Genomic DNA, 12841 nt, shown 5'->3' on the forward strand with positions numbered 1-12841 from the left:
TAAGAAGTCACAGCATGGTTATCTTTGAGATAACATCTCTTTGTGTGGCAAAAGTGGGGTCCTAATCAGCATGAAATATATATTTCTATAAAGCAGACAGACCATTTGGTTGGTTCCAAAGTGAACCATATAAATGACAAGTATGCTACAAAGATATATAAAGTAGTTCTTGAATGCTTGATCTTAAATGGCAGCATTTTCAGTTTATGCTTGCGTGGTAGTTATAAAGTTTGTCTGCATCCATTTCTGTTTGTATGCAGGCTGTGTGTATGTGGTACAGAAAACATATCACTTACTCTGACAAAGAAAGCCCTGGTAGCCTACTCCCCAGATCAAGCCAGAACACTCTGAACAATATGTGGGTATATAAAAGTGCTGAAGGTTGAACTGGTGGTTTTTCACAACCTTTAAAAATATACAGAAAGAAAAATTATCACAAATCTTGTTGAAGCACTGAAAAATACATATATAACGTTAAAGCAAAAGACCAATTAGCTCAAGAAGACACTGTCTGATAAATTGTCAGAATAGTCCATAAATAATAATGTAAGAGAAATTTTTTTGAATGCTAGATGGTCTTCAAGAAAAAGAAAAGGATCTGATTATCTGCTATCACAGAACAATATGAATCTTTAAAGTTGCAACAAAACAGGACAAAAAACAATAAGGCTATAAAAAATACTTTAGAAGCTACATTCCTATAAAAAAGAAAAAGAATTTTTGCTTAATAGTCGTATAGTTTTTATGTCCTTAAGCCGTGTCAAGCTCCGAGTCATACAACAGCATTACCAAAAAAAAAATCTCCATCTGTAAAATAACATCCAGGCCAACAAACCACCATAGTTCATTCCTACTACACTGTATTTAAGAAGTGCTATGCTTATCTTTAAAAGTGAAGACCACACTCCATAAGTGCTATGGGAAGTCTGTAGTACAGTCGTCAATGGACAGTCACTAACAGTATGAGGATCACGGGTTCAGATCTGACTTTACAGCAGATATAGTTTTCACTAAATTTCGCACTTGTTCATGGAGTGAGTTGCTGATTTTTCCTGGCATTACAATTTCATTCTCCTTCAACATTCTCCAGTCCCTAATTAATGCAAAAATCACATTATGATGGAAAAACATTCATCAAATCATCCAATCAACCATCCTGAAGTTCATTCTCAAATGTCCCTAGCATTGCTAACACTGTACTCCAGTCATGCCTTATCACTCAATCTGCAGGATAGGTCAGGTCTTACAAATTCAAATATCCCTGTTCGGTTGTTAAACCCAAACAGTAGGAACACTTCAACAAACTGAACATCACCAATACGCTAGTAAAAAAACCAAACTGTTGGGTACCTTGGCACGGCTAGACCGAGAGCCTGGGAACTTTAAGCTTCGCTTGTCCTTCATGATGAAGCTTTGCACTCGTTCTAGAATAGCACTGTTAGGAGAGTCTTAGGGATGCCAACTTGCCGAAAAAATGTGGCCAAAGCCCAGGCCATGGCCTGTTCCCGGTCTGACAAAGGTAGTCCAACATCTTCTTGAGTGCTATAAATAAAAGACAATTTATATATTTTCATGATAATGCACGATGCTGCAGTTTATCAATAGAAAAAAAATTAATTTATTTGCCAAGCGAGATTACACTAAAAATAAGACTGCTGCTTACTCAATAAATATCTGGACAAGTAGACTTTTGCCAATATCAGTTAAAAATAAAAATATTTCTACTTAAATATAATAAATGTAAAAAAATCTTATGAAACTAACCTCTATTTCATAGCTTTCGGTTCTTAACAAAAGGTTAACATTTTAAAGTAGCATTTTATGATAAGCTAAAAACACTAATATTTTGATTATAAAAAGACAACAATGGGTATGACTGATTTTGAGGAGCATTACTGCCTTTAGCCACAGTCACTAGAGCTGTGTCAAGGCAGCCAATAGTTTTAGAGTACAAACTTGCAACTACAATGAAACAAAATATAGTCCCTGAAGGGTATTGCACTGCATTATATGCACTATAGTCAAGCTTCAACCAGCTCAATAAATGTCCTTCGACCCCTCCAAAACAACCAAACAATAACTGTGCATGTGTATACAACATAGCAAACAGGATCAGGCTGTTCATTGGACCAAGCCAGTATCAGAGAGAAGAGAAGCTGCATGTTCATATCCATTACCAGCGGATGAGATGAGGCATGAGGTACTTTCAACCATCTTCAGTTCTGTGCTTTTGTCCATGTTCTCTCGCAGCTCATGCACTCCAAACATGTTGCCAAGTCCTGAAAACAACAACTGCAGCTTTAGTCCACTAGTGACAAAAAAATAAAGTTTAAAAGAAAAAAAAAAAAAAACCCAGGAAAGCCAAACACTCTGGTCACCAGCCCTATTGCATCCTGTGTTCATACTACATCATTCTGAAATAAATCTGAAATTGTGTCTTGTCAAAAAGCATTCTGAACATTCGAACTTCTTAAGTCAACCTTTCGTAAGCAAAAAATTCTCTTTAACTCGAATTTTAAGCATCAATTTGTTGGCTTCCCATTAAAGCAATGCATATTCAACTTTCGTAGCTTGAATTGGCCTAGCCAAAAACTTCCACAACTCAAATAATTTTAAGCCGGTCAGCATGATGAAACCATTTGAAAATACGTTGGAAAGTGTAAAATTATATACTCCTCTCCCATTGACTCTGTGCTCCCATATTCTCCTTTCTGTATAGGAAGTAAGTGTGATAAGTGTGACTCCATCTCTGCTAAGTGATGGAGTGTCTTTACAAGAATGATAAGAGATCAACATTTGGTTAAAATTAAACGTCCACAGTGAAAAAAAATGTTCTTTTTTCTACAGACTTCCTTTACTTGAACCTTCCACAACTCAATTTTTTCATCGGTCTCTTTAAGCTTCAACTTATAGATGTTCGACTGTAACACAAAAAGCAGAGAGGGACTCAACAAGTGCCCTATGTAATGACTGAAAAACAAGTACAATTGCTGTATGCACTCTTGCTTCAGATGTCTACTAAGACAAAAAGCACCTACCCAAATCACGTTTATTGCGAAAGTCTGCAAGCTGCTCAACAAGATCGTTGTTTATGCCAAATCGGCATAGATCAAACATGGCACGAAGCCCGGCTTCATTTTCTCCTCGATTGGCGCTGGCCAACAAGATGTTATTGACTTCCATAACTGAGGTATCTTCTACAGGGATTTTTAATGGCTGCACACAAACATAGCAAGTTCTCTGTCCTACCTTTCATGTTAATTTTAACATCAAGCACTACCGATAAATTTTATGTCTGCAAATTCATAGAATCTTACTAGGATAATTATTTCATGCTTAAGTAGTATACAAAACAAGAAGAGGAACAAGATGATCTTTACACTAACGTGCCTACACCCTTTCATTCTTGTATAAGAGAGGATAAACTTGCACATAGGCAGGCACACACATGATTGTGCACACACAAAATTCCAAAATGCTCACAGCCTTTGGTGCTATAAAAGTGGAGAATATTTCATATCCCCATTTCCTTAGGTCTTTTGCACTCCCAGTTGCTTGTTTGAAGGCCTCTGTCACAATGTGGAAAAACTGGAGAAAGAAATTCACAAAAACAGGCTTTACATATCAGTTACATTTGTAAAAATAGTAAATATCTTCTATTTGTTTTTGTTTCTTTAAACGTCTAAGTAAAATGTTCTCTTTCACATTGTGCTGACTGTAAAAAACTTCAAAGTAAAACACGAGTAAGAAGTGTAGCACCTATTCCCACCCTTGACAAGGTTACTAGGCCAATAGATTACCAAAGTGCTATATTATACAATAAGGCAGAATCCTTAATATATATATGCTTTTATAGCATAAAGAATAGGTTGTAGTTCTGGATCTTTGGTACAAGTCAATGCCAGTCTTAGTGTAAAAGAAAAAGTTTTATATTTAGTTGCTTACACTTGTAAGGTAAGAAATCCCAGAATGAGTAAAAAAACTGGCCTTGTTCCTGTGCCATTACCAATAATCAAATAGGGTTTTTTTTAAAGAACTTTGAGAAAATAAGACCTTGCCATGTATAAGCTGGAAAAGGTAAAATGAGAACCAGAAACTGGCAAATGTAGTCAACTGTCACTTGTTCTCTAAAGGGACTCTGAAATATTCCTTAGTTTTTATGAAAACTGAAATGCTTGATGTGTACATTACTGAAAAAAAAAAAAAGTCTTAGAAGGGGGTGGGGAGAGAGGAGCAAACTGTGTACCACGCAAGCTGGATCGCTGTTACAAATCATGTAGTGCAGTAAAACGGCCATGTATGCAGGCTTTTTCTCCAGCTGTCTGATGTCGGAGAATGGGCCTGTGTCCACCACCTAAAACATCATACAAAGTAATCTTTGAAGACAGTAAAGCCAAACAGAGACAGAGAAAGAGCTGGCATCATACAACCGGGTGAAAGCCACCCCATGAAAATTGTGGTTCAACTCCAGACTGCTTTACTTCTGAAACTACAAACTAGATAAGCTTTGTGACAATGAACAATAGGCTGCACAGACTCGAGGAACTCAACGTACTATATCCCTAAATACTTCCCAGCCTATATAGCTGCAGCTGTCATAGTCATGAAAAGCAAACAATCAACTTACTATTAGCATAAATTAAAAAACAAAGCTAAAAACACTTGCTTAAAGCAACATGCATGACTACCAAAATATGCTGAATCTCTTGTCTATAGTGTTATGCTTAAACACAGATCTTTCATAGATTCTCAAAGCCTAAATGAACACAAATATCAGGCACTAACCCACCCCTACCCCATAACCTCTCTTTCCCACACAAACCCACCCAAAAATATAAAATCAATAGTAAGCAAAGCAAGGCAGCCTCCAAAGCATATCAAACCCATAGGTTTCCCGCTCAACATAAATTTAATAATCCTGTGAACAGTTCAAATCACAGTAAAACACACCAAATTACCGCTATAAGCTCCAGCATCACCACAGCCGCATATTACAAACCTTATAGAATGATCTACAACACTCCTACATGTCCATAAACCACAGCAGTTAAAAAAAAAAAGGGTTTAAGTTGGGGGTTGGGGGGGCTCCAACATCACCGTCACCATAAATGTATTGTGCATGCTGTAAGTCAAGCTTTGTCCCTTCATGTAGAGGTTGAACAGGCACCACCAAGTGCACCAACCCCTTCCCACCAAAGTCAGAAATCTTCCCATGCACTTATTGAAGTCAGGCTGGGCTGACCAGAGTGATTTATTGTTTACTTGCAGCCTCCTTTTTCTGCCCAGCCTGTCTCCAATCTCCCTAGTTTCTTCTCCTAGCCCAACATCCCAAAGGCAAAACCAAAGTTAGAGAACTCTTTCAGCATATGGATATATTCCTGTTACCACCCCTCAAAAAAAAAATACATATAGTGGGGATATATATAAAGATTAAGTACCATATAAGATGTATTCTCTTACAAGCTTCTAGACTAATACTCCTTTCAAAATAAAAATTAGGATGGTGCCACAAATGAAAGGGGGAGCTTATTTACTCTCTCGCTCCAAATTACCCATCATAGCCTTGTCTTGTCATGTTTGCTTATGAATATCAGGGTGTGATTTACATGTTTAACTGTGTGCTTTGTTTATTGTTAAACAATTAGTTCATTTGTAGCCCTGTGAACACAGTGTGCTGAGCTCACATTCACACAAGGATCTGCACTTATGAATTTAAATAACAGATTACCTAATAACTATATTACTACATTACCATGATGAAAATGATAACTGTAGGGCTTTTTTTTTTCTATAACTTCCTTTAACAAAAACTGGTGAAAGTAAATTTAAGTTTAATGCATACCATCATTCAACAGACCTGGGTTACAGAGACCTAACATTAGAGAGTTAATGCAAGCATCTGTATGACTTTATAATCTAATCCTTCTTTGGTCATTTAATAATAATATAGTGAACTGGTAATATGTACAAAAACTGTCCGCACACCCAGTTTCATGTACTGCTACAACATTCTATAACATTAAAAGTCTCGAGCCTTGTTTACGCTCTTTATTTCTCCTTTAATTTTCGCTGCATATTTCAAACAAAGAAAAATTTTGTACTGGCTTAATGATCATAGTCAGAAAGGTTCAAGTTTATAAGACTTGTAAAGTGCACTGATCCAGTGAAACAGTTCAGGGCACATTGGAAAGTATTTTTGGGGGAGGGGAATGAGTGTTTTATACAGAGCCAGCAACTAAGGCTATATCAGGGCAAGGCAGCCAGCCCTGTAAACAGATGCCACATGCAGAACATTAAAGAACAGAGTGTTCAAGACGAAAGCAAAACCCAGGACAGCCAACCTTCACTGTATTGGTGACAGGCACTAACCTTTGAGCCACTGGGAGTCAGGGAAATGTTGGAGAATCATTTAAAAAAAGGTGAGTCTTAGGCTGCTGCTTGAAGCCGCTTATAGAGACAGTCTGGCAGTGCAGCAACGGGGGAGTGTTCCAAGCAGAGGGATCAGTGTATGCAAATGCTCAATGACTAGCAGAGTGTAGGCAGGGAATGTGGAGAAGAGTGCATCGGCTGGTGAACGAAATGTGTGATGGAGTCTGGGGTGCACAGCACATTTCTTCTGCACCCACTGTCTTAAAGGCTGATCTTTCGCCATCCAGCAGGAAAGAATGGATTTGAACTGGTAGAGGGAGGTAAAGGTACTTGTTGGCCAGATGGGTGGTATTAGGAAAGAATAACCACTTAAGTTTCCAGCATTGCATGTGCTTATTACCTCCCTCCTTCGGGTTGAACCATTCTTTCCTACCATGAGATTCAAGTTCGGCCTTTAAGACTAGTGGGCTGCTTACAGGGTGTGAAGAAACTTTGGAATTAGTTTATAGCAACATGAAACAAAAACTAAAGAAAGGACCCATCTTGAAAGCAAAAATACAAATTACCAACTCATTAAAATAAGAGAATAAAATTTTTTTATCTGAATGCCATTACATTTATACAATGAGTCAAAACACCTAAACTTATTTCTGAATTGATTTAAATCTTTTAAACATCTGCCACAACATTGTAAAGCCAGGAAAGAAAACTTCTAAGTGGGCTGTGGAAAAAAAAAACACATACCAGACGATAGGGTGTGACCTTGTACACACACAAAAATGGACACCCAGACATTTTTTGTATAATTAACTTCTCATTACACTATCAAAATGCTCTTTGTTGTTTAAAAAACAAAAACACTTTTCTGGTCTTACCCTTCTGTCTGCATGAACATCTCGTAACAGAAGTGCAAGCCACAACACTGCAGCTTTAAAGACTAGAAGTGACACGAATCTTGGCAAGACAAGTTTGTTTGAAAATCACAGACTTATGCCTGAAGCTATGTTTATTTCAGGCTCCAGGATCCAATGCTTGTATAATGTTATACATATGTTGCAGGACTCAAAAAAAAAAAAAAAAAAAAAAAAAAAAAAAAATTTGAGAGGAGCAAGAGAGAAAGGAGAGGACACAAGACTGAAAAAAGACGAGGTGGGTTGGGGGTAGGGGAGGGAAATGAGACTGCAATATAACATATTTTAGCCAATTTGCAAACCAGAAAGAAAACTAAAAGCCTGTTTGGAAATGGATCCCCATTTACTTGATCCAAAACTGTTTCTGCTGCAAAAAAGTCACTATGAGATACAACACAGAACTAACAAACATGCTCGAAAAAAAAAAGTAGAAAGGCAACAAACATTATTCATCTGACTGTTGCAAGAAGTTTGGTTTGGAGCTGTTACTACAAAAACACATGAAACATGTGCTAGTCAGAAAAGCACCTACATGGTAAACGTGATCAGGATGTGGTCAAACTCTATCACTACAGCAAATGCCACGGGACCAAAGATTTGTAGTGTTTTCATACTTCATCATAAAGTCATGTGCACATTAATGAAAGCTTCATTTCTGCTCAGGTGGGAACTCCCCTGATCCCTGTAAAACAATCCCTCTGCATTTTCTAAAAAGACATCCTTGAAGGTGGAGAAAATGATGCACAACAATACTGTGATTTGAAAAAAATAAAAACACAGTAAATCTTGCATGTGAAGCAACTCAAGATTAAAAAAGAAAATGTGGTCACCAAGAAATCTCTTCTGCAACAGTGATCTACAATATTTGTTTAAAGATCCTGTTCTCTTTCATCCAGCTTTAGGGGGACATAACCAACAGGATTTATTTATAGATAGAAATGCTTGTATCATTTGCCAAAGACCAGAATTTAAAAAAAATGAAATGCTACACACTACATCACTTGGGATTATATTCCACAGCTTTAAAATCTGAAGTGGCAACAATCAAGTGAGTTTGCTCCTCAGTTATTCCTAACAACCCTGAGAGCCTATCGCCCTCTGTTGCCTTGAGAACATGGCAACCTGGTCAGTAAGAAAAAGGAAAACCTGAACATTCCAACAGAGTTTTACTAGATAAAGAACAAGATGAATAAAGAAATGAATGATGTAATAATGGATAAAAGAAAATGAAGGGCAATTAAAATATGAAAAGTAGAATAAAACAAAGTAATAAATGCCAACTATATGACTATAAAAAGGGATGAAAAAAAGCAGGACCCTTATTAATGCATTTAGGACTGCCATGTTCATTCCAGAACTGTTTATATCTGGCACATGCATCAATCTAAGGTTGCTAAGTGTCAGCTCTTAAATCAGCCCAGTTACTTTCATCATCATCAATGGGCAATGGAAGAAAAATCCTAGAAGGCAGTCTGAAAACACAGACACAAACCAAATCTCATTTAGAGGGATTTTACATTTCAGTTTCTACTTACTGGTTGCCTAAAACCTTCATGTTGTCCTGGCTACTAAGTTAGGAAAAAAAAAATCACTACTACTAGCAGAAGGTATAAAGTGCATCATTTATTTCGCTGGCATGTTCCTGCAAACATTCCCACTAAGACAGAAAGCAAAGGAAACTGGTTACATCTGGTCTGCTATGAATAAAGCAGGTATAGGTCTCTGTCTACTGGAAGACAAAGCGTTAATGCTTTATACTGATACTGGTAGGCACCGCACTATTCATTTAGCTTCTGAGGTATTCCCTTTGTTAGCATCCAAGCAGCACACAACTAGTCTCAGCCACAAGAAAATTCCGGGTACATGTGACACAGTATATGAAGGATGGATACAAGAAATCAACAGAACTTATGTAGGACCTCAGCTGATTGGAACTTGGCAACAACTGGAGAAATTGGCTGCCCAGGAAAGGATTCACACTTAGCTGAAACGCAGGCAGGTCACAACATGGTAACGAGGGCCAACAACTCTTTCCAAACAATCCAATTCCTCCCCACAAAAGAAAACTCTCAATACTGATGCTTAGTAGCACAACCTACATTTTTCTGCTTAAATACAGAAGACAAAGTCTATACACAATAACATTCTGAACACTGAAACTTGCATCTCTTACCTCCCCTTTCCACCCTCACCCCCCAACACACACAAAAACCCCAACAAAAGTTCATAAAGAGCTGACCTCACTAACGAAAAATAAAAGAAAAGGAACAAAAAAAAGACATTATCATGAACAGTCAGCTAAGCATCATGTTTTTGACTGGGTTTCCTCATGCTTTGCCTGGTCAATGTTGTTACTATCTCTTCTGTATAAACCACAGTGAACAGAACCTAGGATCAAACACTGAGGATGCTTAGTAAATTTAATAATAATAATAAAAATTTCAACAGGTCACATTCCTATCAACATTATACCAATGTTGAACTGGAAACGCATCAACTCTAAAACAGACCAACTGCTTGCATGCAGCATCTAAATAAATTAGGAGTCCATTATCCCTTGTATGCATATTTAATGCCCTCTCTCCCACAATTCTTGCATGAAGATGCACATACAGTTTTGTCAGCATGGGGAAATGTGGATCGATATAGGCAGTAACTGCACATGACAAATCAGATGAGGTTCTGGTTCACCCCCGCTCTATCTCAGTTCCCAAAAAATGTCCCTCGAATTATCAATTTTACAGTTCTCCAACAAAATCCCAGCAAAAATGTTTGTACCTCCCCACTTGTATGATCATCACCCGAATGCCTCTGACAAAAACCCCACCACTATAGTATTCTACCTCTGCCCACCTACCTCCTGGATTCCTCAAAAAAGATGTAGCACTACTCCCCACCCCTCCCTCCAGCGCACACACAGGAATGCTACAGCCTAAGTGCCTTAGTATGGTGGGAAGATACATCAACAGTGGATCCTGTAGTACACTCCACAGCAAGTGGGTGAATATGATGAGCTCAAAATCAGCTCAGCAAACAACTTCCACATCTTTGGCATTATCACATATGTTTACTAATTTCCAAAGATGAACACATAGAAATCCGGTAGCTCTAACCCTTTATCAACTAGTTCTGTCCACTCAAACAAGCGTTTAGTATGGATCAGCTGGTACAATGCTGCCCTGTTTCAATCTGCTTTGACCCTCTTCCATCCAGTTGTGTCCACTCAAACAAACGTTAAGTTTATCTACATCAGTCAACACAAGATTTCACTGCTTCCTACCTGTTCTTCCTCAGAATTAACATCCTCATCATCAATGGTGATTATGTCGGCAGAAACAGGAGCTTGGTCCTAAAACAGAAAACATCCTGCATGTGACACTGCTGTTGTTGATGAGCATGATGTGCTGACTTGTAGAACATCTTTTTAGCATTTCAATTGGGACTAGGACTTTCACTAAATTTTTGCCAGCATTTAAACAGTGTTTGATTAATACACTCAGTGTCAAAACATCATGGATGGCATTCTTCTGTTGTTTTTTTCACATGTCAAGTGTCTGACGAGACACCCCTACCCCAGCCTGCTCAGAGAAAAGCTCATAAGCACACAACTCGGATCTGATTACTAAAAACTCACACACCACCTCCGGTGTATGTACGGCATTTAGATGTTGCACATCTTCAGAATAATTGTGACATCGTGCACCTTTGTTTTGACAGCTTTCTTGCAGAGCTGGCAGGAGAGAAATGGTCGTAAAAGCAAGGGGAGGGGAGAGGAGAAAGCGAGAATGCATTTCAGATTTCCTTGTGATAAACAAACCAATACACAATATATTGAAATTAAAAGTTTTTAACAGATTTGATTAAAAAACGCCTGACACAGATACAGGGACCACAAACGTATGGAAGCATGGAGATAGAGAAATATTTCTTACAAATTACTGAACAAATTGAAATAAAAAAAGAAAGAAAGAAAAAAAAATGAGCCTATAAAAAGTCCATGCTAGCTAAGCAAATTAAGCAACAGCAAAGAACAAAAAGAGGAAAAGCAAGCAACAACAACAAAAAATGTAACCCCATACCCCCAACAACTGAATAATTGCAGAATACATGCTCGCTGCTGTCGCCGCTTGCATCTTCTGTCGGCAGCTGCCATCGGTGTAAGGGATGACACTGGACTTGTTTGCACTGAGTCCGATCATGGCTCCAGCTCTAAACTGGCTTCCAGTGCCTGAAAAAGGAAATATAAAAAACCTACCAAAAATGATGATCTTATAAAACTCAGGAGAAATATCTTTCACAGGTGACAAAGAAAGTGTGTTAGTCATTAATGAAAAGCTAGGAACATTTGTAAAGCTCGATTGGCCAAGTGCCAGAAAGACGAAAAAAGAAAAAGCAAGCTAGATTCAGATATTGTATTTCGAGCCTGCTACCATGCTGGTGAACTGACCAGAGTGTGCTACAATTCATATTGTGAGCAGTTACCAACCGACGTGAAGGCAAATGCCAGACATATTTGTTTACACAAAATCTGAAGCTCCAGTCTACTATCACAATGTCCAGTAGCTTATTTTCCTGGAGTACCACAAGATGCTATCTACAAATTTCATTGCACACTTGCAGCTACCTTAACAGTACTAGACTTTATATTATAACCATTACAAAGCTAGCCACTATATAAAGTCTCCACACACACAGAATAACATCCTTAAGATCTACTGAATTCATTAAGGTGCTGGAAGACTTGTGTATCACATGGCATAAAAATCACTAATTTACTTACTTAATTCAAACACAACACCATAAAATGAAAATACAAATTAAAACACACACAATCTCTTTTCCTTTACTCTTTCAACTCCTTGTTCATCTACTAAGACATTTCAAACACAGATCGTAGATCTACAAGCATAACAAAGGAGAGCCCAACCACGTGCATGCAGAACGTGCTCACAATGCCAACATGCTGAGTAATCCAGAAAACTACCCAAAGTTATGAAAATGTTCTGTATGTCAATAAAAGCTCCATGGCCCAACCATAGCTGCAGAAGAACACCCCAGCAGTCTGTTTAGTATGTATACAAAACAATACACTATCACACACCCACATCACCACCTACACTAGACACACAACTTTTCTTTCTGTGTTGAGAGGGCATTTTTGTCCTTCTCAACCCCACAAATTTTTCTCTTCTTTTTTTTTTTTTGAGTGGTTCAAGGTGGCGGTTACAGGTTGGAACACAGTGGGTTACAAAAGAACCAAAAATCTCAATAATTTATATGGTGGAAACAGAAAAAATCCACACCATCTATTAATCAGCACTTTTTCCTCCTACTTTTAATATCAGGTAAACAATACAAACTAGACACTATTTGCACACGCTTCCAAACCTTAGTAGTTAGCACTGTTGCACCAACAGTATAAGTCACTGTTCATCAAACAAATTCTCATGTCATGTGTCTCGTTTGCATCATAGACATTTAATAACAAACCAAACACAAATCAGGTTATTATTCTGGAAGCTATGTATCTCTGTTAAACCTCATTCATTAAAATATATCCA

General features: G+C 37.8%; 2 protein-coding genes across 4 annotated transcripts in view; both read right to left on the reverse strand.

Moving 5' to 3' along the window:
- Positions 1–1536, reverse strand: part of LOC112567754 (rho guanine nucleotide exchange factor 11-like) — a 28479-nt gene extending 26943 nt beyond the window's left edge. For all 3 annotated transcript variants that reach the window (XM_025244558.1, XM_025244559.1, XM_025244557.1), the window contains exons 1-2: positions 1351–1536; positions 297–405 (exon numbers count right to left, since the gene is read on the reverse strand). In XM_025244558.1, coding sequence (XP_025100343.1) covers positions 297–405; positions 1351–1404 — 163 coding nt within the window. In that variant the 5' untranslated portion in view covers positions 1405–1536. The remainder of the gene's footprint in view (positions 1–296; positions 406–1350) is intronic.
- A 1947-nt stretch (positions 1537–3483) lies between these two features.
- Positions 3484–12841, reverse strand: part of LOC112567758 (rho guanine nucleotide exchange factor 12-like) — a 73906-nt gene continuing 64548 nt past the window's right edge. Inside the window, exons 14-17 of the mRNA XM_025244565.1 lie at positions 10561–10629; positions 9200–9264; positions 4247–4354; positions 3484–3588 (exon numbers count right to left, since the gene is read on the reverse strand). Coding sequence (XP_025100350.1) covers positions 4273–4354; positions 9200–9264; positions 10561–10629 — 216 coding nt within the window. The 3' untranslated portion in view covers positions 3484–3588; positions 4247–4272. The remainder of the gene's footprint in view (positions 3589–4246; positions 4355–9199; positions 9265–10560; positions 10630–12841) is intronic.

The sequence above is a fragment of the Pomacea canaliculata genome, linkage group LG7, assembly GCF_003073045.1.
Source record: "Pomacea canaliculata isolate SZHN2017 linkage group LG7, ASM307304v1, whole genome shotgun sequence".
NCBI lineage: Eukaryota > Metazoa > Mollusca > Gastropoda > Architaenioglossa > Ampullariidae > Pomacea > Pomacea canaliculata.